Raw genomic sequence first — 27,603 nt, forward strand, 5'->3', positions numbered from 1 at the left:
TAACTGGAGCGGCGTACAGGGAGCGTACCACTCCTCTGTTACGTCAGCTCCACTGGCTGCCGATTAGCTACCGAGCACAATTCAAGGTGCTGGCTTTAGCCTATAACGCTCTAAACGGTTCTGGCCCAGCTTATCTGTCTGAACGTGTCTCCCGCTATGACCCACCTCGAAGCTTAAGATCGTCGGATGAGGCCCTGCTCGCGGTCCCGTCAGCCTCACAGGTGCGGCTGGCGGGGACGAGAGACAGGGCCTTTTCAGTAGTGGCTCCCCGCCTATGGAACGCCGTCCCCATTGAAATCAGGCAGGCTCCCTTCCTCCTATCCTTCCGTAGGAAGGTAAAAACTTGGTTGTGGGGCCAGGCTTTCGAATAAGAATCAGCAGCATTAATTACTATTATGTATGCTGGAACTCAATTGACAGACCCAGTCTTTTAAACTTGTACATGCCTATCTATATTTTATAAATGCATTTTATGAATGTTTATGTAAGTTAATTTTTTAACTGATTTATAGTGTATTGTACTGTTTTTATATGTCTGTTTTATTGTAAGCCGCCCTGAGTCCCCTGTTGGGTGAGAAGGGCGGGATATAAATATTGTAATAAATAAATAAATAAGTTCAGCAGCTCAGTGCTTTAACACACTTCGCCACCAGGGCTCCATTATATTATATGTAAATCAAATCCTTATAACTTTTATCAAATGTTTAATGCTAAGCTTAGCAATGTTTGGTAAGAGATGTTTTGCAGTTGTAAAGAACGTTGTGGGTCAGATAACAAAGCATCCTTGGGAAGTAGTATTCCATTGGCATTGCTATTGCTAGCAGTTTCCCTTTGGTTCTCATTCTTCCTCCCTCTTCCCCCTCACACACACAAGACATCTAATATTGTCATAATGCAAATTTCTCTACCCAGACAAGAATTATAGTATTACTCCCTATTTAAGAGCAGAGGTTCCATCTTTTAACCAAGAGCAGCATTATCAACATCAGTTACATCCTTGTGGAAGACTGACTCATCAGTTGTTTCTCAAGAGTTTTATAGTATCTCCTGTCTATTTGCCTAATCAGAGGCAGATATTTACTGACTTTTGGGCACATAAATAATTACATCCCATTCAACCAAATTGAACTCTTACTGTTCCTCACTTGTTCATTATAAGCTGCTTCTTTATTCAGGATATTTCCCCCTTGATCACATTGTTTCCAGTTGCATTGAGTTCCTACATGGAGATAAATATTCTCTTATTATTATGGTTTCTAACATTCCTGCTTTTAACTTTAAACAGATAAACTTACGTCTACTATTCAGGCTTCAGGAGCTTAAGTTTTACAAAATATATGAAATCATCCTCTAACAATACAACAGGATTTTGCTGTTGTGTGTTCTTGACCAATATAGACAGTATATTTCTTTCTGTTTATTACAGCAAATACTCTGGTTATTTTGGGAAGGTATTGAAATCGTCTTCTTTCTTTTAGTTTGTCATTGTAAAATAACTTTTATATCTTTTATTTCACAGATATGCAAAAATTTCCATTACGGATGAAGGATAATGATCTTCTGGTGACAGAACTTTATCATGATCCTTCCAATGACGCCATAACAGCACTTAGTGTTTACCTTACACCAAAAACAAGTTTGTACTATCTTGAGCTCTTAAAGTCCATTATTACTGTATAGGGGTATCTTTCTACTCTAGCTTGTAATTAGAAATCTAAAGTTTTGATTTGATGTTTCAGTTCACACCTGTAGGATGGAAACAAAAGCATATTTCCTTGTTTGCACACAATATGTGTACTTGTTAAGAGTCTATGTAGTGTTAACTGTGTTCATCAGTTCTTAAAAGATGTGAATGTTTTGTTGGATCTTTTGTTGCCAAGTGTAAATATGATGTAACTGAACATTTGTAGTCACTAATACTTTGTTATTGCAATGTGAGAAAAAGCCATTTTTAACATACATATGTTAAGAAAACAAATCAGAAACAGCTCTAAAGAGTATAGAAGGTCTGTGGAAGTATCTATTATACAGAATTTTGGAGCACTGAGCAGCTCAAAACTTATGCCTGTTTTCTTTCTGGTGTAGGTGTAAGTGGCAATTGGATTGAAATTGCATATGGCACAAGTTCGGGAGCAGTGCGTGTAATTGTGCAACACCCAGAAACAGTTGGCTCAGGGCCTCAACTCTTTCAGACTTTCACAGTTCATCGAAGCCCCGTTACAAAAATCATGTTGTCCGAGAAACATCTTGTGTCAGGTAATCTTGCTTCAACAAAGGTGATTCCCTAGCTTTCCTGCCTGATTATATGCATTCCTTTACATTTCTGAAGTTACAAAGAAAAACAACTAAGTATTGAGTTCATACACCATAACAGATAAAAGTCCATTCTCCTTGTGGTGTGGCTGGTGTGAAAGCCCATGAGGAATAAATGGCCATAAAGGTAAACTTTGGAAGAAAGTAACCATTACCGTGATGATATAGCAGGATAAACTACAAACATAAATGTGATGTTGATAGTCACTGAGAAACATATGTTTTGCTGACAGTACTGCTGCCTGGGGCAGAGTTAATGGATGTGTGAATGAGTGAATCGGTGATGCAGAGAGTGGTACACAATGTAGGATTAAATGTAGAAAGGCCATCTTTTTGTACCTGCGTTTTGAAATTTTTTAATGTTAACCTTTGTTTTGTTCCTAACCGTATAGTATCATTTTATTTTACTCTGCATTCTGATCCAAATACACATTGTGATGCTGCAGATTCTAATATGTTGCACAAACATTAAAACAGTATGTATAATAATCTTAAGGTGACATTTGTTTCTGATTTATTTTTTTATCAGATTCTAGTAAAATATTTTCTGCTTAAATCACTCAGAAAATAGCTGCACGGCTTTCATGCCATTCCCTGTTCAAATACTTATAACAAGCTTAGTTTTAGCCACATTTAGTGCCTCATTTTGTGAAAAGGCATCTGACTCATTCATTACCAGTTTTTGTAGTGTAACCTTTCCTGATGTGTCATCCACCTCCAAATAAGTTGGGTTAAAACTCCCATCATTCCTGACCTTTGGGTACTTTGATGTTCATATAGACATGTTTTCCAAAATATCCGGAGAGCAGCACATTAGAGTTGCGCAGGAGATTTATTGTCAGCACTTGAAAGCACCAGAAGACTGAAGCTTTGAACAACAAAATGCTATATCTTTTGTAAATATATATATGTATGTTCTTTTTAGTTTGTGCAGATAACAATCATGTTCGGACATGGACAGTGACTCGTTTCAGAGGGATGATTTCAACACAACCAGGATCCACTCCTTTGGCCTCGTTTAAAATTTTGTCCTTGGAGGAAACTGAGAGTCATGGAAGTTACTCTTCAGGAAATGATATAGGTAGTTGAAGCATTCTAAGTTTATTCCATTCTTTAATTAGATGTTTCTGTTTTAATTAAAGTATTTATACCACCAACCAAAAAAGCTTCCAAAGTGGCTTACAGGTAGTTAATTGGGCAGTTTTCTTCCCTGAGGCTTATAGTCTAAGTAGGCCAGGGCACACAAGGAAATGTGGAATGGCAGGGAGGAAGGAGATGAAGGCCATCAGATGCTGGATGTGTTGTCGAAGGCTTTAGTGGCCGGGATCACAGGGTGGTTGTATGTTTTCCGGGCTGTATGGCCATGTTCTAGAAGTATTCTCTCCTGACGTTTCGCCCACATCTATGGCAGATGCTTTTTGTGTCCCTCAAAGGCCAGAACAATGGCAGTTAGAGGGATGGATTTTATCAGCCACTGAAGCCCAGGCATAATGTACAGTTATGCAGAGAGAAGAGAGATGGGAAAAGAAACGAGAAATTTATGCTAAATTTATTTAATCCAGCATTATCAACCATGACTGAGAACAATAGGTCTCCAGGGTTTCAGGCAGGATTTCTTCCTAAACCTGTTTGGAGATTTCTGGTGGTTCTCCATCCCAATACTAATAAAACTGTTTAACATTGCAGCAATCCCAATGCCACACAATTGGTGCTTCAGGCTTTGTGATGTAAGGCTTGTCTAAGGATTAATTTCTAACTCACCAAACACATTGTAGGGAAAGCAATATTTTAAGTGGTCCTTCAATAGCAGTATGCACTGCTAAAAAAACCATAAAACAATCCCACTTTTTTTTTAGAGCATCCATAGGGGGAAAAAATAGGAAATATGTGCGTAGTATTCCATGGCACTAATATATGAAGTACTGCTTTATATTTGAATGATGCAAAAACCTTTTTTGTTCTTTTTCTTTCCCATCACAGGGCCATTTGGTGAGCGTGATGATCAACAGGTGTTTATCCAAAAAGTTGTTCCCATCACTAACAAACTCTTTGTAAGGCTGTCTTCTACAGGAAAAAGGTAAGCAACAGAATTACAGTGAAGTGCCATAGTAAAGGGCAAGGACAAAGTTAATTGTAAAGCAAGATTTTGTTTTGTTTACACTGTTAGGCTTTTAACAAGAGTATTATCCCAAACACAGGACACAGTTGATTCTAGTGAATTGTTCCTATATCAAAAGTTGTTCTAGATTAGCAATATTATAACACCTTGGGCTTGATTCTGTTGAAGTTTAAGTATTGTTCAAGCTAAAGTTCAAGCTCTTAGGCCACCGAGTGAAGAGGGGGCAGCCAGGAAGAATCACTTAGGAGCTACTCTCTATATACAATATAATAATATAGAAGTAATAACTTTGTAATGTAATATATTATATATTATATATACTACAACTTATGATAGTACAATATATTATATTCTATAATGCTAATAGTATAATATACTGGTAGTGTATTATATATATTGTGGTATACTAATATAGTACAATATAATTATATAATAATTGTATATTACTAATAATATAGTATAGTGGAATAGTACAATATAGTAATATATAATACTAATATTGTGCTATGCTATTAATATAATATGTTGTATATACATATAATTTTAATAATATTACAATATAATACAATATAATTCTAATAATACAATTATATAATACATAATTATATTGTAATATAGTAATACTAGTATATTAAATATAATTACTATTTTTAAGATATAATAAATAAAAATGTACTGTGGTCCTTCAGTAGCAGTATTGTATATTTGTATATTTTCAGTTGTAATGTTTTTGATTGTGAACTGCTTTGAGTCTCCATAAAGAAATATTGTATTATTTAAAAACATTCTAGAGTATAAGTCTTATTGCACAAGGATATCACCACAGATTAGTTGTTCTGTTACTAAACATATGTACCAAATTGGAAAGATGTGCAGGATAAATTTTCTGTCTAAACAAAGATGCTGGAAACTTTAATTTCTTTGTACAGTGGGTTCTGGGTATCTTCTAGGGCCTAATTCCAGGACCCCCTGTGGATCCCCAAATACGTAGATGTTGAAGTCCTACCATATATCATGACAAGGTTTGCTTTGTGGATTGGGGTGGGGGAGGCAGTGGTGGAAATATTTTCAAGCCATGGGTGCAGAATTCATGGATACAGGTGGCCAACAATATTGGAAGACCTTGTCTGAAATTCAGAAAGGGACATCTCCACATGTATATGTCCATTTTGAATCCTGTTGTGTTTTCTTGGGCCCTACAGGGATTGGTATTCCATGCAGCAACCAAAGCCCACCCCACCCCCACGCCCAAACGTATTGGAAGAACCTGACATCATCTCACATTAGCATTCCATAGTTCAAAGCAGGCAGGATCGGAGAAGAATCTGGTAAATCCTTTCCAAGGCCAGGTGCACAATAATACTTTGGGAGGTTTTCCATGGATCTCAGCACCAAACCTCTAACCCTGCCTGCTCACCTTGAAAATGGTCACATGGGGTTGCTTCAGGGCCTTTGGGCAGGGGTGGGAGGCATATATGCATAAATCCCATGCAGATATTTACATTATGCTGAGGAGACATTGAATTGAGCTCACTTTTTAAAGTGGGTAATACACTTTCCCTGTAATCAAGACCAAGCTATGTAAAAGCAAATCTGCTTTAATACTGTCTTCCTGGTATTAGGACTCAATAGTATTTATCACCTCTAGATTCTGAATATAATTCCCAAATGTTTTCTTCATTTTGCACTTGTCATTTAGCCAGTAGTTTCTTGTCAATTGTTGAGGTAAAATAGATGGCTGTCATGGTATGCTAATTTTTGGAGCCCAGAGTTGTGATGTTGTGTGACCTTTACATATGCTTGCTTGTCTAAAATGTTGCAGAGAACTAAACATTTAAGTATTTGAGAATCTGGATGCAAGGATATAGAAGGACAAAGAATCAATTTGAGTCTTGGCTTATCTCATAATAGTAAAATTTGTATTTTACAACCATAGTTTACCTACAGGCAGGATTGCTTTTAACTTTCACTTTTTTAATGGCCATTTAATTATATCCCTTATTTTAGAGCTCTCTTCTGTTCGTCCCATATGCTAGTGTGTATTGCTACCTTTCATTAAAAAATATGATATGTTGCCTGGCCATTTAAAAGTAAATGAAATCCAAAGATCTGGAAACAGCAGCTAAAGTGTTTTTGAAAGCCCTGGGCACTACTTAAAGAAAATAGCACTGTTCTAAAATTGAAACTTCTAGTGCAACTATGGATGCTAATGGCAGTTCACCAACGCACTGGTTCTATAACACACAGCCTCTTGTTTCTTACTGCTTAATCTTGTAATGAATAAAAGTCTTTAAGAGAATCAATTTTCTTTGCATCAAAGTTCATTACGTACAATCATAAGCAACTGTTAGAGAAATTAATCAAGAGTACATTTTCCAAGCACCTAGATTATCACTTTGACAGCTTGTTTGTTTTTAAGCAAATAACATTAGAAGCCTGTAATATGGTTGGAGGCCAAATTATCATCCCAATAAATGTTATAAATCACTATGATTTAATGTTCTTTACATGCACAGGAAGAAACTGCCACATGTTTATTAAAATTGGTGTTGTATTAGGGCAAACCTTAACGTAATAACTCAAAGCTTGTTGAACTTTGAACTCGTTCTGTTCTCCTTCTCCTCTTTGATTACTGCAGGCATAGTTTAATCAACCCATGCCTTCTACATGTTAATTAAACCTGCATTCACGTATACCCATTTTGTCCTAGAAAATAATTGTGTTAGTAATTTGTTCCCATGGTAGCAGTTTGCAGTGGATGCATTCAGATGTTACACATCTTTTCTTAAGCATCTCCTTCTGAGCTTCTGTGAGACAATTAAGTGTTCCCTAAAAATATGGGCCCATTATTAAGCTTCCATTGTCCTGCACTTTGTCACATAAGGCTGGATGATATTTTTTTTTAGAATATGTTGTGGACAAGATAATTAGGAGAACACCTAGGCTGAGATCCAGCAAAATGCTGGTGTAGTAAAAAGCATGCTGGCATAGTAATGTTGGAGAATTCTTTTACTGATCACCCACAATTGGGATAGGGGTAAAAAGACTTGCATATTGAGTTCCTGGTTATGCTGCTGTTTAAACAGTGAAACGGTTAAATTGCCCATGATCTAGTCAGCTGCACAATCATTTTGTACAGATCGGATTCTTGCCCTTTTTAGTCTCTCTGAAGGCTTCCTGCAGTATTTAGGGAAGTACTACAACAGGATTGTAGTCCTGTTGATTTATTTGAAATTCTAGTTGGAGGTATAGAATGAATGAAATCACTACAGAGATTCTGTCTCCTTTGGCACTTAATTTTGTTATTTAAAAGTTTTGGGAATAGAAAAGAACGTAAGAGAGTCAGCATGGTGTAGTGGTTTGAGCATTGGACTATGACTGGAGGCGAGAATTCAAATTCCTGCCATTGAAGCCGAGGGGGTCCTCTTAGGCAGGTCATGCTCTCTCAGGCTCAGAGGAAGGTGAATCTTGTCCATTATGGGGTCCCTGCAGGCTTGCCATTAATTGAAACAACTTTAGGGCAGGCTGCAACAAGTATAGGATGGACACAGTATATTGTCCTATGGATGCATTGAAATGATTTGCTTTCTTTAGCAGATTGAGTTTCATGAACTTGGCCTCTTACAAAATTACCTTCATCCAGTTCTTAGTTTACATACAAAACCTGAAAACTTTATCTGTTTGGATAAGAGAAAAATAAAAGTATCTTAAAGAATCTACAGTCCGTGGCATATTCTGTCTGCAGTTCACTAATTTAAATGAATTTTGAAAGGGAAATACTGAGTAATTGAGCCACATTGATAGTCTTTATTAAAGCTAAAAGTTATTATTGCATTATCTGATTTAATATTAATATGCAGTATTTTATTATATGAATATTAATTGAGACTGCTTTTGAAATCAGTGACTAATGTGCAGTTATTCTTATTTCCTTACAGGATATGTGAAATCCAGGCAGTTGACTGTACTACAATTTCAGCATTCACTGTACGTGAATGTGAAGGATCTAGTAGGATGGGCTCAAGGCCCCGACGCTACCTCTTCACAGGTCATGTGAATGGCAGTATTCAGATGTGGGACCTGACCACAGCAATGGATATGGTTAATAAAAGTGAAGAAAAAGGTAGTTAGTTGTGTTGATATAGCAAACATTCTCAGAACTCTCAAAACACTGTTTTCCATTCTGTGCAATGTCCTCTATCTCTTACATGTTAATTTTTCAGGTTCACCCTGTAGCTTAAAGCCAAAGCAGGTAGAATGTAAGTTTTTAAGTTTTAAAGCACTGGAACCTGATATATGTTAAACACCTAGTGTTAAAAGAAATCTAAACCAAGTATTTATTTGGAGTATTAGAACTGAATAGAATTTACCATCCATCCACACAGAAACCACTCTTGGTTATCCCAAGCTTGCTTCATTTCAGTATTTATCACTCTCTTTTAATCTAAGTTGTAAGTCCTTTAGGATCTGATTTTTGAGAAAGATAGAATATAAATAAAATATTCATTCATTTAATTTATATCCTGCTTTCCTCCCATAATAAACCCAGTGGACACCTTTCATTAAACCAATACTGCTGAAAACATTCTGAAATACACAAAACAAAAAGCATTAAAATAAATGATTTAAAACATTAATTTAAAACATTATCCCAACCAGTTAAAACTGAAGGCTGCTTTAAATAGAAATAACCTGACCTGCAAATGAAAAGAGAATTGGGGGCAGCATAAATGGTGGTGAGGCTGAGAGGAAGTCATCCCCTAAAGATCTTAAAACTCACATAGGGAGACTGATTGGACTTAAGTCATATAGGGCTTTATAGGTCATAAATATGATTTTGAATTCTGCTCAGAAACAGATCCAGTAACCAGTGAAGCTGCTTCAGCAAGGGAATTGTTTGCATCCAGCTGCAGTAAGTAAAATAAAATAAATAGTGTAATCCAGTAATTTTTGCCGTTAATAACCATTTAGGAGGCTGAGTTGGAGAAGTGCTCTGGGATTGAGATGTGAATTTTTCTTATTCCTAATCTTAATAACATACCGTGATTAAGGATCCATAATGAGAACTGTGTTATATTATGATCAGAAATGTGGAAAAAATTCATTGCATTTCTCATCTTACATATTCCAATTAGAAATATTTTGTAGTTTTCTTTCTCTATGACAATTTGTAGACATCTTCCATGCACATTTTCCCTAATGTTAGCATTTTTGTACTCATTTTCCTAATGTATGCCCCTTTGTGCAAATATTTCCTATTCACTGTTCATTCATATTTTTAATTTTAATGCATTTTTTAAAAGTACACATTATTGTTTAAGGGTGACTTTGGGTGTGTTTAAATCTCACCACAATCCTGTATAGATTTCCAAACTACGATGTACTTTGTCTCAGAGAATTACAAGAGGTATGAAATAGATTCTTCTGGCAAGAACTTTGATTCAAATAAAATTCATTTTTTAGTTGTTCGGTCTGGACTATGTAATGTGGTCAGTTGTAACTCTTGAACTTAAAGTACATTGGTATGTTCTCTTTTAAATAGACTCTGATGCTTGTTTCTTTCTTAAAGATGTGGGAGGTCCTACTGAAGAAGAATTGCTTAAGCTTTTAGATCAGTGTGATCTAAGCACATCTCGCTGTGCAACTCCCAACATTAGCCCAGCCACTTCAGTGGTGCAGCAAAGCCGACTGCGTGAATCAAATTCTAGGTAAGTCCTTTGTAGGAATACTATGTGTGCAAGTATACATTGGTTCGTAACTCCATGTTTTCATTTTTTTATCTCAAGTCTTGACATTTTCAGGCAAGGCTCTTAGAATGATATCTTAGGGCTAGAATACTTTTGGTGACTTATGATGACATAGCCAGAGTTATACTGGAATTTCCTTCCACAATTGTTTCCTTCAGGCTGCAGAATAGAACTAGATGGCACCAGTCTCAGCTCTGCTGCCTCCTTTGCAAAAGTCCATTGATAAGGGAGAAACAGGAGAGATTTGTTAAACTGCTATTCTCTCCCTTGGATTTTCTTAATGTAAATATGCTGGCAGAGCTTTATTTTCGACTAACCTTAAATTAAAATGCATCCTACAGATGCCAAACATTGACCAAGATTTGACATTCGATTTGAGAAGCATAAGCATCCACTACAAGCATAAAGGTTCACTCTTGTCTCGTATCTGTTTACCATCAATACATGCTCACTCCACAGCTAGGGGATTGCAGGATTAGAGCCAAATGCACAAAGAAAACACTAGGCATGGGCGAATTTAGCAGTATTGTCATTAATCGTAATAAAATCTTATCTATTTTGGTTTCCAAATGGGGTTCCGAGGTGGTTTGGGGCTTCAAATTTAACCTTCCAATTCAGAGCGTTGGCGCCTATGCCTTGGAATACCTTCGGACAACCTTCAGATATATGGGAAAGTGTTTTAATTCAACCAATCTCCTGGCTAGCATTGGGGTTTAAGAAACCAAGCCTGGAGTGTTTTCTCTCCTAGCTATCCAGGAGAAACAAAACCCTTCCCTTCCTGGTTGGTTTCTATGGGGCTCTCAACCCTGTTGCTATCTGCTATCTAGGAGAGAAATCCCCCTTCCCTTCCTGGTTGGTTTCTATGGGGCTCTTAAGCCCGCTGCTATCCAGGAGGGAAATCCCCCTTCCCTTCCTGGTTGGTTTCTATGGGGCTCTTAAGCATGGCGTAGTGTAGTGGTTTGAGAGTTTGACTACGATTGTGGCTTGATTCCCCACTCAGCCATGGAAACCCACTGGGTTATCTTGGGCAAGTCACACACTCTCAGCCCCATAAAACCCAATGAAATAGGAAATAACACTTTCAAACCAGGAACAGATTTCCTTATTCAGAGGCAGATGGCCATCTGTCAGGAGTGATTTGTTGGTGTGCTGTGATTTCTGTTCCTTGTTGATGAACGTCATTTCCTAGTTGGTTCTGTCATAAAAACATGACAAAACTATTATACTGCCAAAACTTTGTCTTTGCGCAAGGGACATCATCCTATAAAAAATAGCACATTATGGTTTGTTGAGTCTCTGTCCACCAATTTAATAAAGTTTCAGCCACAAAAACAAAATTTCTGAAGTAGAACAACTACTTTCAAAGTAAAGACAACCCAGTGAAACAGGAATAACACTTCCAAACCAGAAACAGATTTTTGTTATTAGTAAAAACTGTTCTTTTTATAAAAACTTTGCAAATTTGCCAAAAATCTGAGGATAAGTCAAACATTCTTAGATTTGGTGAGCTAACAGTAGTAAATGTGTTCTACCACTGTAGCAAATTTCATTAGGATAACTCAAAAAAATGAGAGAGAGAAGCCCCTCAAGTTTCCCCATTGACTATAATGTTTTCCTTCATGCACATGCACGTCTGCCATTAATGAGGTACATATGAATATTCCGAATTTTTGTAAAGTTTCAATTTTTTTGCTTCAAAATTCAGAAATGACTTTAGAAATGAAGCGCCAGCGCCCCCCACTTTCAAAGCGAGTATTGAACCATTTTTTTCATGGATCGCACATGCCTAGAAAACACATAACTAGTCTTTTCTAGCGGCAGCAATACACCATACTTAAATTAGGCTGGTATATTGGATGCCCCCCTCCCGCTCGCATGACTAAGTAGGGTGTGCACCATCTACTGACAATTAGGCTGTATGTTGTGGGAGTTGGTTGTGAGAAGGTGGCACTAGTGATCTTCTACAGTGACCTTAAAACGACATGCACAGTCATTACAGGAGCTTAGGCCTATGTTTTTATTCTGCTATTTTTGGTATGTTAACTGCAGATAAATAGTGGCAAGTTGATATGTGAAATGTATAAAATGCATACCTTCTGGACCGATGATTCCTTCTTCCAAAGATTAATGGCTGCTCAATGTTAATGTAAAGATCTGAAACATTTATCAATTTATTTCATTTATACTCCACTTTTCTATCAGAAGGCAGATAAGATCAGAGGCTTTTTTTTGCTTTATTAGAAATGACTTTCATGCTTTTAGCATTTCTGATCTCTTCTGTTTGACAATGCACTTAATTGATACCATTCATAATATTTAAAATGTTTTCAGCCTCCAGTTGCAGCACCGAGAAACAATCCATGAAACTGCCACATATGGTGCCATACGACCATATAGAGAAAGCCCTTTGTTAGCCAGGGCACGAAGGACAGAAAGCTTTCATAGTTACAAGGAAATTCAGGCCTTTAATTTGAACAAAACTATGGTAGACAAAACTGTTCCTCAGAATGGCAACCAAAGTCCTGTACAGATGGAAGTGAAGAGGATAAGTGAGAACCTAAGTGAGAAAAGAGTTTCAGCCTCTCCAATTGAGGTAAGATCACCTAGAACAACAGACAGTGGCACTGAAGTTCAAAAAATACCTGAAAATATATCAGAGATGAAGAAACGAGGAACTGATGAAGACACTGAGGTCAGAGTAGACAATAAAAAGAAAAGTGGATTTGAAGGGGGAGGATTCTTGGGAAGGAAGAAAGTGCCACACCTGGTGTCTTCATCGAATAGTATTGTGGAAGGAGGCTCTGAAGCACTTGGTACCGCTTCCCCATCCCCTACAAAAACACCAGTTTCCCCACGGCATAAGAAAAGCGATTCTTCCTGCCAGGACTATACCGTATAAAAAGACATCAATATTCCAGCAATATCACAAGTTTTAACACTAAACTGGCTGAAATGTTTACATTTATACATTTGTAAGTCTGTGACTTTATAACCGAGGGCTGTGTTTGAAGTGGAATAAGAGCATATGGAGCGCGTTATTCAACACAAAGAACTTGACTTCATAGCACAACCAACAGAAGCATTTTTAAAATGTTCTTAACTAGTACCAACTTTGTACAACTATTAATATGAAGTCGAGTTCTGGTACAGACTCTAAGCCTTGTTTAATGCAAGCTAGCATGCACTACCATTTTGTTTGTAGGGTTTATTTCTGTTGTGTGTTAACTATTTTCCATTCCTGGCGCTTCTCATTCTAAATATTTAACAGTCTGTTTGTTGGTTTTCAGTCAGTCGTCACTTAACACTTTTAGTGTATCAGTGTTGGGAGTAATAAGAAGGCTGCATGGCTGCTTCACCTTATGTTTGCCTTTTCTGTTGGGGCACAACATTCATTACTAGCATTAATAAATCTTTGCATTCATCATGTGCTGCAATTTGTTAATTTAATCATACTGCAATTCTGACATATAAAAATGTCATGTTACCAATTATGGTTGCTGTAAAGCATTATTTTGCATATCTTTGTCTTAAATATTAAAGTATACAGAATTAATATTTGTGTTCCTTTTATTCATGAGATGCAAATCACTTAGTGCTAGGCACACTCACCTGTAAAATATTAGCAGTTGCGAACAACACTTTCCATAAATAGTGTAATCTTTTGGTCTTTAAGGAGCACGTTCAGAATCTGCAGCGTGAAACCTCTAGCAGATTTTGCTGTGTAGACCAGTCTCACAGAGGATTGCAAAACTATGTGAATAAAATTACTGATCTTGTTGCATATTTCCCGGCAAGAATTGGATCTGGCAAATAGTGGCAGTTTTCAAATGAGCCATATCAGGTTATTTTATTTATAGTATAACTCTTAATGTATTGCTGTAATTCATCAAAACTTTCAAAGAGTGCTCTTGTAAATATTATTACTGAAACTTGTTTTTTAGGGTTATATGATGGAAATAGACCTATACACCTCAAAATACAAATAAACGTCGAGAGCAGTATCTGTGTATGGTACTTTACGTTTTCTTATTCTTCTGTGTTTGCAAACCTAATAGTATTGGACAGTTAGAAATGCATAGCTACTATAGTTATAGAGCTAAGCAGACAATTCCATCTCAGCCCCCATCAGTCAGTTGATTTCTGTGTAAAAGAAATCAGCAGCTGCTTCCTGGTAGCTGGGGATAATGGGCCTTTCATGGTCTCTGAGCTCCCTGATCTAAGAATTGTAAAAAAATTCTGAATACTAAGAATTGGTAAATTATGCAAAAGGAATTGAATTACTGCTTTGACAGTGAACAATGACACTTAAAAATATTGACTGTTTGCCTCAAGGCAGGTATCTCGAATCCTAGAAGGCTATTGTAAATGGCAACAGGTTTTCTGTAGGCATAAGACACTTCTGAGGCACAAAGGCTAAAGTAATACATTGCAATATTTCCAACTTTTCTTAAATGAATACTAATGCATAGCTGGAAATTTGAGCCAGACTTTACCTAACAAAAGCATTACTGGTATCAGATCAAGAAGAATCAAGGACAATAAATGAAACAACTTAAGTTAAAATCCTTTATTAAACAAGCAATATCCTACAGTCTGGCTAGCATACTACATTTCCTCATATAATCACAGAAAATATTCAATTCAATATTTAAATATTATACTACCTATTGGTATATAAACATGATTGAATTTCCTAAGTGACATCCTGGTGTTTAATAATTTTGCCCTTTGGCCAATAGTCCATTTTTTCTGCCACTGCTAAGACTTCAAACAGTTCCCATTAAATTTAGAAATGAGAGATTTAGTCCTAAATACACAAGGTTGCTGTCCATCCATCAGCTAGTGAAAGTACTTGTAGAATCCTTATTGTTTCAGTTCCATACTGTTTTATAGCTTAAATTGCATTTGGTTCCCATCTTCTTAATGCCCTAATGGTATGAAGCAGCTTTAAATTCAGCAGCACATGTAACAATTTCTTCTTATAGCTGAAGTCTAAACCTACACTTCCCAAGCTAGAGCCTTATGACTGCATATAACTATGAGTTGTAGCAAGCTTGAAATGTTGATATCCTTGCGACAGAATTATAACTGCATATGTGCCGTGGATAGAAATGTCAGTACTCCCTACTGATTGTGGCAATGACTGATATTTAGTTTTCAATGGTAAGATAGTATTTTATTTCTAGTCATATAAGTTATGTGCACAACTGCATCTGGACAACTCTATCTTTTCAACTTCTCTCCATCACAATAGTGACAAGTTGACTACCTGCCACATACAGTTGAAAGCTATTTGTTAAATTATCAATTGACACATTAACAGACTATAACTTCCCCAGACATTATTGGTGCTTTGTGTATTAATTACAGCTAAATTACTGACTTCTTAGAAAAGTTCCACTAAAAGCCTTAAACTACTGTATTATTATACTTATCTGAGATTATGTAATCAATAGGTGGATTTGATAGGCTTCCTGTTGCATAGCATAGTTTTAACACATAAGACCCAAAGCACATATTTGAAAGTTCAATTTCGCTTTCTACATCCTCACACAAATGTAGTATTGGAACAACTGATAATGCTAATTCAGGATGCATCTATAGTGAAGAATTAATGTAGTTTGACACCACTTGAACTGCCATGGCTCAATGCTAGGGAATCATGTCAGCTTTAGTTTGATGAACCATCATTCTGGCAGAGAAATCTAAAGACCTTGCAAAAATATAGCTTCCATGATTCTACAGCATTGAGCCATGGTAGCTAAAGTCGTGTGAAACATTAATTCTGCAGTGTAGACACACCCTCAATGTGTCAAATTAAAGCATCTATGGGGTTCAGATAAAAACCTATAGCAAATTACCTGAAAAGATAGAGCTAAATAGGTAAGCTGATAAGAATTATAGTTTAGACCTAGATTTCAATATCTAAAAACATTTTAGAACAGCAGTGAAATTATGACACCCATATTTTAAGTGTTGTAAGGGGTTAGCATGATCTGTCTTAAGATTCTCCATGACCTAAGTGACTGCTATTGAAGGCAAGACCCCCAAACTGTTACCTTTCATTAATGTTTTTTTTAAGGAATATTGCATTTTAAATTAATACTACCCTGCCTCCTGATCAAACACTATAGAACATTGGATAGAAGCTGTTTTTTTAAAAAAAAACTTTGAAACTAGTAGGTTCTGATAAAATTTAACACCAGACTTTTGTACACACTGTAGTAGTAGTAATAGTGGTTGATCAGTAAGCCATAGGTCACAATTTCCTTAAGTGGTATTTACTAAAGGTTTCTGGCTCATTTATAGACATCTATCAAAACCACATTAAAAAACAAAACAAATACATTTGCTATATAATTAACTTTTCCTAGAAATGCATGTTTATAAATATTGTTCCATAACACTGAAATTGTTTGGTATCTTAAAAAAAACAACAACACATTTCAAGCATGTGGTGTTGAAATCATTAATATTGATAAGGTTTCAATAGGCACAATAACAAAATAAGGCAAATGTATTCAGAATGGCTTGGAATATAAGTGCCTTCCATATTCTTGCATTTGCTACAACAGTGGAAAAACTATTCATAAATGTGTATCAGTAAATGTTGTATGTTCTTTAGTGACAGTGCTGAAGCCTTTGATAGCATTCACGAGATCTGCATCATCCACGTACTGGAAAAAAAGAAAACTACAATCAGCATTCTTTGTTCTGTAACACAGACATACGAACACACATATATAGTTATTCTAAAATCATCATCAACAACATCCTGCTTTTGTCTCTCTGACTGAGATGCAAAATGAGCAATAGTGCAGAAGATTTTATAAAGGACCAAAAGACAATAGAATGTACAGGACCTTGATTTATATCACATAATATTTTTGTTCTTGAAGAAAGATGCCCTCACCGACTCATGCTGTTATCCATGCTATAATTATGAAATGTACATTTATCGGAATTTCCAAAAATTTAATATATTAATGATTTTTTTAGTAATATATGATTTTAAAATTAGGAGTACAGAACATATCTATTAAATTTGTAAGATGGTGATAAATCTTGGTACGAGCAACAGAATTTAAGCATTTTACATGCATAAGTAAGCTAGAGGAAAAGTAAGCAGGATTATTTAGCTACTGTAGTTTGCTAGTATAACAAAGAAAAGACATTTCCTACCGGTGTTCTTTACTTACTGTTACTTACAATTGGGTTCTGTGTTTATGGCATATTAATATAAAAGGTTGTCAGCCTGTCCTAGAAAAGAACTCACCAAGCTACTCTCTTGACCATGAATGATAGTATCCCAAACAGCATCTTCTATCAAGGACTTTTTGTCATAGACATCAATAAGCTGGCTGACACTTCGATGTAGGGAACTTTGGGAAAGAGTTCCCTGCATCTGACTTGGGGCCTGAAGGACAGAAGTACTTCGATTGCTTCGATTACTACGAATACTTGTAGGAGATGCTGGCCCTGGGATTTTTGTGTCTGCTATTCCCTAGGAATATAGAAAGAAAGATTCTCTTAGCAAAAGTGTTGGTGAGGTTGTTATTTTACTAAACAAAGTATCTTATCTCCAAATTGCAGTTTAGATTGAGAAATGATTCCCATGTCATAAACCATCCCCAGTCGATGACCAGATGAGAGTTAATTTTACAACACTGCAGTAGCCCATCTTGACAGCAGAGTTTATGGGCAATAACAGAACACTATTAAACACACATAGTAAGGATCATTAGCACGCTCTTCGGCTATTGCTCCCTGTGGGAACTATAGCCTTCTGCGGTGCAGTTTCACAAGGTGATCTCGGTTAAGCATGCAACACATGCATGTCGCCATTAGAACTGCCATGCCATTTCCACAACACCTTTTGGTGCACAACGCCTGCAAAGTGAGTGGGGCCATTGGTTCACCGATGAATGAGTTGTTTTCTCCTCTAAAAACACATGGATCAGTCATATTCTTAATTTTTTTAAAAAATATAGATACCACAAGTTGTATCTATTGAAAGCCTGTTTGCTGTTTTGACATAATTTGATCTCGGCATGTCTTGTTACCTAGGCTGTAAAAAATATACACAGTGAGAAACACCACAAACACAGCAAACTCAAGAGACAGCTGTAATCACACAAAACTCACAATCCAACTTGTTTTCCACAGAAAGAAACAGATAGACTGGGGCATTGGAAAGTGGCAAATAAGCTTTCCATTCCAGTAGGGCTGCCAAATGAAATAAGGGAAGACTTATGTCCTCTTAATGGTTTTATATTAGAAGGAACTCGCTGAAATCTCTTCTACATAACCATTGCAAGAACAGAAATCCTGTCCCTTATTCTATGTGACAACCCTTAATTCCATATACGGGTGTTGCTGGAAGAGGTAGATTAAAGAATCAAGGTACCAAAAAGATAAAGTCATAGTATTGGCAGCATATTTACCATATTTCTTCAATTCTAAGACACCATTGATTGTAAGATATAGACCAATTTCAGCACCAGCAACAGAAGAATGAATATCACACATTATATATAATTCTAAGACATATCCCATTTTTAGAGATGTGGGGGGAGCACATCTTCAACTCAAAAAAACACAGTATTGTAACTACGTGCATTCAAATCATTCCAGACTTATGGCAACCCTAAAGTGACACTATCATAGAATTTTATTGGCAAAATTTGTTCAAAAGAGGATCTGCCTTTGCCTTCCTCTGAACGTAACTTGTTCAAAGTCACCCAGTAGGTTTCCATATGGAAGAGTAGGGATACAAACCCCTGGTCTCCAAAGTCCTATTCCAGCACTCAAATCACTACACCATGCTGGTTCTCATTTTTCTTGACCTTCTAGTTTTGATTATAGTTTTGATTATAGGTTTATGGTTGAAGCACCCACTCTGAAATAAAAGGTCCCATGTTCAATTTTGATGTAAAGTTTAAAAGGAACTCAAAAAAGGAAGGCTGGGAAGGCTCTACCTTTGGAGAGATACTGTCATTATTCGATCCAGACAGCTTCATATGGTCCTAACCACAATGGCACACAAAGTGCCCTACACAGATTAGATACAGTGACATACTTTGCTTACCAAATGTACACTGCTAGGTTCTTGTTAGTTGCAATCCCATTAGCAGTATCACAAAGTCTTTTGCTAATGTGATTGTTTCCCCAGCCACTACATTCGCTTACAATGTTACAGAGGTACAATTGTAAAGAATTCTCACAATTGTTTGCCCTCTATAAAAAGGCTGTCGCAACACATCAAAACACCTAATTGAGAAAAAGAAGAACTGCTTGGAAATCTCCCATGCAGAGGCCTTTTTGTACAAACTTAGTTTGTAACTGTCGAAGGCTTTCACGGACAGAATCGCTGGGGTGTTATGTGGTTATGTGGCTATATGCCTGTATTATAGCAACATTTTCTCCTGATGTTTCACCTGCATCTATGGCTGGCATCTTCAGCGGATCCTTTGAGCCCTTAGTTTGTAACTTTTTTGAACAAATTCCCAAAATTCACAATGTACTGTCAGATAATTTGTGTGTGTGTGGGGGGGGGGGGAGGTTGATACACATTTCCCTCCACAAAAAAACAGCCCCGAAGCACAGAAATCAGCAGAAAAATATGCAAAATCTCTTCTACCCTATATGCCAGGCATGGGCAAACTTTTTTGCCCTGGGACCCCATTGTGGACCCAGCCAGGAGGGCTGGGCCAGAAAAGGGTGGAACCATGTGCACACTGGGTGGGCTGGACCCACGAGAAGGCGGGACCAGATAATCCCCAGGTTGTCCATCTTTATGCCGAGAGGAATGCGGGACATGCAGCGACTGCCCCTAACCTCCTTCTGGAATGCTCTCAGCAGAATGTGAGAAAGGCGGCAGCTGAGAGTGCTCTGGAGGGCTCTCAGTCACCACGTGTTTTCCTTGAGCTGTCCTCCCGGCATAAGGATGGTACCACCTGCACCGTCCTTATCCTCAGACGAGGGGAAGACACACGGTGGCTGAGAGTGCTCCAGAAAGCTCTCAGCTGCTGTGGGCCACCATGTCTTTATGAGGGCCTGGGATAAGTGCCTGGGGGGCAGCATCCAGCCCCTGGGCCTTAGTTTGCCCATGCCTGCTATATACTCATGTGTAAATCTAGAGATGTTAATCAAAAATTACCCCCCAAAAACACACACACACACCTACCTCAACTTACCTACGTGTCAGTGTAAGTATTGTACCATAACTCTTCTCAGAAAGAAACCATCCCCTTTTCTGACTAGAGTAGCAAATGGTGAGAGCTTAATTTGTCTCTAGAGATTCTAAAAGAAACACCAGCCCTCTCTACTCTCTCCATTGCAGCAGTGCTTCTGGCCTTTTTTGAATGTCTGGATGGCAAAATAGAGATGGAAGTAACCAGGGGCAGCTGGCCTCCTAAGGCATAACTAGCACCTCCCTCCCTCCATGGAATACCCCTAAACTTATTCATGGGTCAATCCAAATCCATAATTTTTGCCCCAAAACCTGTCTATGAAATATACATAAAATCAATTTATATATCAGTATATATGGTAATCTTGACCAGCAAAGAGGGGGGGGGGGGACATTTACTTTACTTGTTCTAGGTGTGAGAAAGAATTAAGCAGAATTTCCAACTGGAATGGAATGGATATGTGATTGTTTTGAAGAAATTGGATACTAGATATAGTAATACTTAGATGAGAAATATAATGACATCATCAAACAGCCGCCAGAGGTGCTCCGCTCATAGAGGGGTGTGCATGGGGAATCTGGTGCCCCACACTCTGCATTGCCCAGCTCCAGCCGAGGGCAATCAGACGGAGGAAGCGTGAGCACGTGTGGTGCACGTGACTTCCCTGCGTGCATTCCAGTGGCAACACGGGAGCCCTGTGTTGCCCTGGTGGTGGCATGCGCTGGCCCTTTCTCCTTCGCCCATCAAGCCATGCCGGCATAATCTGATGTGAGCCAGCCGGCTCAGTGAGTGACCAGGGCTAAATTGGCACATGCCGCTGAATTTAGCCCTGTGTGAAGAAGTCATAAATCCTAATCTTCCACCATAAAATACCCTGATAGCTGGAACAATGATTCTTTTTTCTGCCACAAGGATCTACAGATGCCCAAGATTTGGTCTATGATTTATTCTTCGTGTTTTCAAGAAATCCAAACCAGTTTTCTCATAGAAATCCCATTTGCCTTGTGAACCACAGAACTGTGTGAAAGTTAAAAGCTTTTCATCTGTTCAGCTGTTATGGATAATCAAACCAAGGAAGTGAATGCTCAGAAGTAATCTCCATGCAGCTATTACTAGTCATGCAGCAATAAAGCAAATGCCGTGCAATGAATGTTCACACCAACAACTCAAGCATTTTGTAGCCCAGCCCCCACCTGATACTGTCACACTAATCACTACCTCAAAGTGCATTGTGTAGCTTTTGAGAGTGACGCTGCTTGATGATTCAGATGTATCGGCAACCCTCTCAAACTGAGATTAAAAGGGGAGGAAAGGTGTTAATAGCATTTCGGCATGACCTGGATACCATGACACATGTCCCATTGTAAGGCTAGGCATTTGTGAATGTCTAAGCTAAGCGATCCATAGTATCAACTAGGAGGAGGGCCACAAACCTTCACTATTTTCAGGCAAAACAGTGCCGATCCTCAATGGCTGAAGAATTGCCCTATTATACGGAGTCACAAACATGGAAAGATGTTAGTAGCAAAGTCTTATGGCAACTGAAAGCCAATTTATTGTTCTTGGAGGCAAGTTTCAGGAGCATTTGTATGGGACTGCAGTGGCTGAGTGTTCCAGATTCAAGCCAGTAATTGAGTTAGGTGTAAAAACGGCACTTACAATTATCTGCACCGTATGCCGTGTGACCTTGAAAGTGATAATAAAACAGAGCGACTCCGTGAATCTAATGGGGTGGGTGGGGGTGGAGTGGAGAGAGCCATTGTCTAGTGGTTCAGAAATATATCTTTCTGAAATGTTTATGCAGACATATGCATTGCAAAGGCTTACCTTATCTGAGCTCTGTGATACTTGTGAAGATGAGATGACAGGGACTTGTAAAGGAGTAGCAATAGGGGCTGATGGCAAGGATTATCAGGGAAAGAGGGTTTCTGCATTTTTGAAACATCATAGGTGCAAGAAATAAAGAGGGAAAGACAAGACAGTGCAGAAGACAAGGAGTTAAAATGCAGGAGATAGAAAAAGGGCTGCAGTTCAGACAGTTTACCTTCCAAAATAGAAGGCAGGGGTTAGAAAAAAGAAAGTAGAAAAAGCTGGATTTGGAATGAAACTTCTAGGTATTCAGCCAGAGCAGAATCAACAGTATACAATAAACTTTCAGATTTATTTTAAATGACAAAAGAATATAGCAAATCCTAATGACCAAATTCATTTCTTTCTTTCTTTTTTTCCTTTGTGGAAATAGTGGCTAATTTTTCAAATACATGTGCTGGCACCTGGTTAGGTACAATATTAAAAGTCAAATGTATGACTGTGTAGCTGTTTCTGAGTTACTTTGGCAATTGTGGAATCATTGCCACATTTGTAAATGCTCCTGAAACCCTCTTAACACCAGTCAACCAAACTGTGACCTAGTTTTGAGTTGCCGGGGAGTAAGGCAGTATAGGATGATGACTTGCCTAGAAACAAACATATATTCTATGCACAAACATGTACATCCATTTCTCACAGTTATTGGCTTGTGTGTCGAGTTCAGTGTATATTTCCTATTTCAGAAATGCATTATGTGTTCAGCAGTATGAACAAGGTTGGCACCCCCTCTATACTTTTCCATACTGCCTCCATCAGTGGAGGCAATTGCTGTGTTGCTGCTCCAGTTTCAGCTCTGTCAACCATAGCTGTATTGAAAGTTGGAGTTTGGAAGGTTTGGAAGGTGGCCCCTCATTCTACTTCAAGATCTGGTAGGTCTCATTCTACATCCAATCTGGCAACACTTGTCATGGGCAACATACATTGTTATGCAGTCATGGAAACTCGTGAACTTATATTGCTTAAAGATGGATATGTCAAGTACTTTAAATTGTGGTTGTAATTTGCTGCCATTCTTGATCTTTCACAATTGGTGAGAGTGTGGACACTGGCATAAAAAGCTCAGGGTTAGTGGCAAATCTGCTTCAGATGCTTCAGAGACATTTTAAAATCAGTGCTGGAAAGGCAAACATCATTCAGGACTTCCTCATACTTTTTGTATGTATTTGTAGTTTGCAATTTCGAGAAATCATGCAAGAGACTTTTTCTCTCCTGTTAATCCATTTTCCCATCTGTGTTGGGTAGACATGAGAGCTGCATGCCCAGCCACATGCAGCTCACTAAAGCCCACAGTGTGGCCCCTAAGGAACCCTCTGATCCCTCTTCATGGTCCTTGTGGAGCACAATTGGCCCCAATAGGAGAATCACCTTTCACAAAGCCTCCTGTGGATGCATTTTTCCATTGTGTAGGTATTTTTCATCTCATCTCTTAGAACTCCCAAATCGTTTATTTTTCCAATAAATTGTCAGTTTTGGAACGTGAGAGTGGGAAATAATATTCCTTAGACATACTACATGCAAAACTGTCATGGAACCAAGTCCCAGGGCTGAATTTCCAAGCCCTGGACTTGGAGTCATAACATAAATAATTCCGGATGTCTCATGGAGCACCTGGCAGAAGAAGATAGAAGAGCCTGGGAACTCGGGGTTGAAAGTATAAACAATTATAATTGGTAGAATGTGTGGGAATAATAGTAATGTGATACAGGGGGTGGGATTTGGTGATGATATTTACGTGTGGTGTGACGTTACGACAGAGGTGATAAAAATGATTGTATGTAAACATTAGGTCATTCCCGACTTTTCCAAAGTCATGTATTCTTCAATAAAGATTGGATTTGAGAGCAGCAATCTTTGACCTGCGTTCAGACTGGTCCTTTGAAGTGAGCCTGACATTTAAGTCGGGAATCCCGTTCTCACCCTCCTGCGGATTCGCAGTGAAGTGATAATGAGTGGAGAAGGCGATCAAAGCCTAAATGGAGCAGAGAGGCCTTTGCCAGGGGCCCGGCCGTTGGGGGAAGAAACGCTGCAAGCCATAGCTTCCTCTACGGGGTACCCCAGGCCGAACGGCGTGACCCAGAGGATTCCCAGAGGAGGAAGAGGCGTCTCGGCGGCTGCAGAAACCAGTTGGGGATCTGGAGGAAGCTTGCCGGAGACCGTGGCCCTGCGGTTATCCATCCTGGAAACTAATTTATCCAGGCTGTCGGAAACCGTGGGGAGATTGGTGCCACTATTGGAAGAGAATCTCCAGAAGGAGCCCACCCGATATGGCGCCGAGAGAGAGCCAAGTAAAGAAGGGGCTTGGAGCCAGAGGGGCCAGCGCGCCTCAACGCAGAGCCCCGTGGCGGCGAGGGGCGAGGGGGATGAGGAATACTGGCAGGAACTGGAGTTCCGGGACAGAATGGCGCGCGAGGTGGAGCGCCAACAAGCTCTGGGAACTCTGAGACCGCCAACTCCAACAGGACTCCCAACCCCCCGAATGGGCGTCGGGGTGGAAAGACCACTGGGACCAGGAATCGGGTCCAGTGGATTAGCAGAGGAAGGCGGAGAGGAGCCGGAGATCCAGGAAGAGGAGGAGGATGTGCCGTACGACGAAGGAAGGCGAGGTGTGGGGGCTACGGCGAGGCCCGCATTCGGATGGGGAGAAGGGTCGACAGCAGCGGCAGAGTTTCGGGAGCCGCGGGGAACGACCGCCGGGATGGGGCGCGGCGTGTTCAAAGGGGCCGTCCAAGGGAACCCGATGCAACCCTTCCCCATACCTCCCAGACAGCAGCAACGGGCCGCAGAATGGATGCAGAGGAGGGAAGAGCTCAAACTGGAATACGGAGGGGAATCATCTGAACTGAACTTTTTCCTCATTGGCATCAGGGGATACATGGCGGACAATGCACACACATTCCCCTCCGAAGGAAGCATGGTGCGGGCCATCGGCAACACACTAAAGAGAGGAGCGGCCAGCTGGTATGTGCAACTACATGCCAGACGCGACCTGTGCTTGAGGTCAGTGCCCCGCTTCCTCGCCGCACTGGAAAACCGGTTCAGAGACCGGCTAGAGCAATTGAGGGCTCGAGACCAGCTTAAAGGAATAAAGCAGAGGGACAAAACGGTGCCCGAGTACGCAGAGGAATTCCTCCATCTCGCAGAAAGGGTACCAGAGTGGTCTGAAGTGACCAAAGTGGAGATATTCAAAGAGGGACTACGCCCCGAGGTTTTTAGTTGGGCGGCGCACAGAGACGATCCAGAGACACTTCAGGGCTGGATACAACTGGCAGGGCGCGTCGAATCCACCCTGGCCCAAGTAAAGCGATTCCGGAGCGGCGGCAGCCAGCAAAGACCGGTGGCGAGGGGTCGAGGAGAAACGAGGAAGCAGGAAAGGCCCGGAGGGAGGCCGGGGATCCCCTTCAAAGGAGACGACAACAGACCCAAGCCGGGATGCTTTGTATGTGGGAAGACGGGCCATCGAGCAGCTGAATGTTGGGCCCGGAAGGGGGAGCCGCAAAAACCCCCAAAGCCCAAGCCAGCAGCTGGGAGACGAGCGGAGGAGGAGGTGCGAGCCCCAGAATCTCCGGAGAGGCTGGTGAGTCAAGACAAACGCATGCTAGTAGTGCCAATCTGCCTATCGGGGTTAGAGAATCGGGCCACCTGCAGGGCATTCGTGGATTGCGGTTGTTCTAGGAACATTATAACTCCGGAATTAGCAGGAGCGCTAAAATGCCGGCAGACACTGCTCGACTCCCCGATTGCATTTTCGCAGCTAGATGGATCAGTTGCTGCTGGAGAGATATCTACAAAGGAAATACGGGGGGTCCCATGTAAAATAGGCAAATGGGAAGGAAGAATATCCTTTGTGATAGCCCCTATTGCCACATACAATGTCATACTAGGGATCCCATGGCTCGAACAGACAAATCCCGAAATAGATTGGAGAGGAAAGAGCCTGGCATTTAAAGAGCAACAAACACAATGGGAGATAAGCAAAATAGCAGGAGAGGAGGACGAGGGAGATGAAGCAGGGGAAATAGACCCACAGCTATTGCCACCTGAATACAGAGACTTTGTGGATGTTTTCAATCAGAAAGAGGCAAGTAAATTACCTCCCAAGAGGAATATAGAAGTAGAAATTGAAATAACCCCAGGAGCAAACTTACCAAAACCAAAAGTGTATCCCATGTCTGTTCAGGAGAAGGAGGAATTGAGGAAATATATTGATAAGAACCTGGCACGAGGCTTCATTAAGCCATCCAACTCACCTCTTGGGGCCCCAGTGTTATTTAGGAGAAAGAAAGACAACTCTCTAAGATTGTGCATTGACTATCGAAATTTAAATGCAATTACTAAGGACAATAAATACCCTATGCCCTTAGTAAAGGATTTAATTACCGTATTGAAGAAAGGGAGCATATTTACTAAACTGGATTTAATTGAAGCATATCATAAATTAAGAATCAAACCCGAGGATACTTGGAAAACTGCATTTTCCTGCGCATTCGGCCATTTTGAATATAAAATTTTGCCATTTGGGTTAAAAAATGGCGGCGGTTGCTTTATGCAGCTTATAAATGAAATACTGCACCCATTGTTATACCGAGGAGTATTCATATTTCTGGATGACATCTTGATCGTGAGCGAGGATAAGGAAAAGCACGTGGAATTGGTCCGGGAAGTTTTGCAAAGACTAAGGGAAGCAAAGCTGTATGCGAAACTGTCCAAATGTGAATTCAATAAAACTCAAATTGACTTTCTAGGGTACCGGATATCTCCAGAAGGGTTAGCTATGGACCCGTCTAAAGTATCAGACGTAAAAGAATGGGGAGTACCTCAAACAAGGAGACAATTGCAATCATTTCTGGGATTTGCAAATTTTTATAGATCGTTCATAAAAGGCTTTGCGCAAATAACAGCTCCCCTTACTGAACTTATAAAAACAAAAGGGAAAGGGGAGACAGCAAAAGTGAAAGCTCCTGGCGCCAAACTGAGTTGGACACCAGAATGCCAAAAGGCATTTGAAACCCTAAAAGGACGCTTCACAGAAGAACCTGTCCTAAAACACCCCGATATCCGGAGCCCTTTCATAATTCATTGCGATGCTTCAGACTGTGCATACGGGGCAGTACTATTGCAAAAAGATCAAAATGGGAATTTAAAACCTTGTGGATATTTGTATAGGAAGTTCAGTGAAACTGAAAAATGTTGGCCCATATGGGAAAAAGAAGCATTAGCCATATTAAAAGCCTTAGAATGCTGGCGGCACTTCCTCGAAGGGAGTGGAATCCCATTTGAAATTTGGTCTGACCATAAGAACCTCCAGTATTTAAAATCTCCTCGAAAATTGTCCCCTAAACAAATTAGATGGGCACAATACTTT

At 39.5% G+C, this 27,603-nt stretch overlaps 2 protein-coding genes across 2 annotated transcripts in view; one reads left to right on the forward strand and one right to left on the reverse strand.

Moving 5' to 3' along the window:
• kctd3 (potassium channel tetramerization domain containing 3) overlaps window positions 1–14,180 on the forward strand; it is a 43,769-nt gene extending 29,589 nt beyond the window's left edge. Inside the window, exons 12-18 of the mRNA XM_008125853.3 lie at window positions 1,520–1,636; window positions 2,086–2,256; window positions 3,239–3,394; window positions 4,294–4,390; window positions 8,371–8,555; window positions 10,002–10,140; window positions 12,511–14,180. Of these exons, the coding sequence (XP_008124060.1) occupies window positions 1,520–1,636; window positions 2,086–2,256; window positions 3,239–3,394; window positions 4,294–4,390; window positions 8,371–8,555; window positions 10,002–10,140; window positions 12,511–13,078 (1,433 nt within the window). The 3' untranslated portion in view covers window positions 13,079–14,180. The remainder of the gene's footprint in view (window positions 1–1,519; window positions 1,637–2,085; window positions 2,257–3,238; window positions 3,395–4,293; window positions 4,391–8,370; window positions 8,556–10,001; window positions 10,141–12,510) is intronic.
• A 544-nt stretch (window positions 14,181–14,724) lies between these two features.
• The window catches only part of ush2a (usherin), a 617,513-nt gene continuing 604,634 nt past the window's right edge, over window positions 14,725–27,603 (reverse strand). Inside the window, exons 72-73 of the mRNA XM_003216022.4 lie at window positions 17,456–17,683; window positions 14,725–16,856 (exon numbers count right to left, since the gene is read on the reverse strand). Of these exons, the coding sequence (XP_003216070.2) occupies window positions 16,767–16,856; window positions 17,456–17,683 (318 nt within the window). The 3' untranslated portion in view covers window positions 14,725–16,766. The remainder of the gene's footprint in view (window positions 16,857–17,455; window positions 17,684–27,603) is intronic.

Source organism: Anolis carolinensis, chromosome 1 (genome assembly GCF_035594765.1).
Source record: "Anolis carolinensis isolate JA03-04 chromosome 1, rAnoCar3.1.pri, whole genome shotgun sequence".
Lineage (NCBI taxonomy): Eukaryota > Metazoa > Chordata > Lepidosauria > Squamata > Dactyloidae > Anolis > Anolis carolinensis.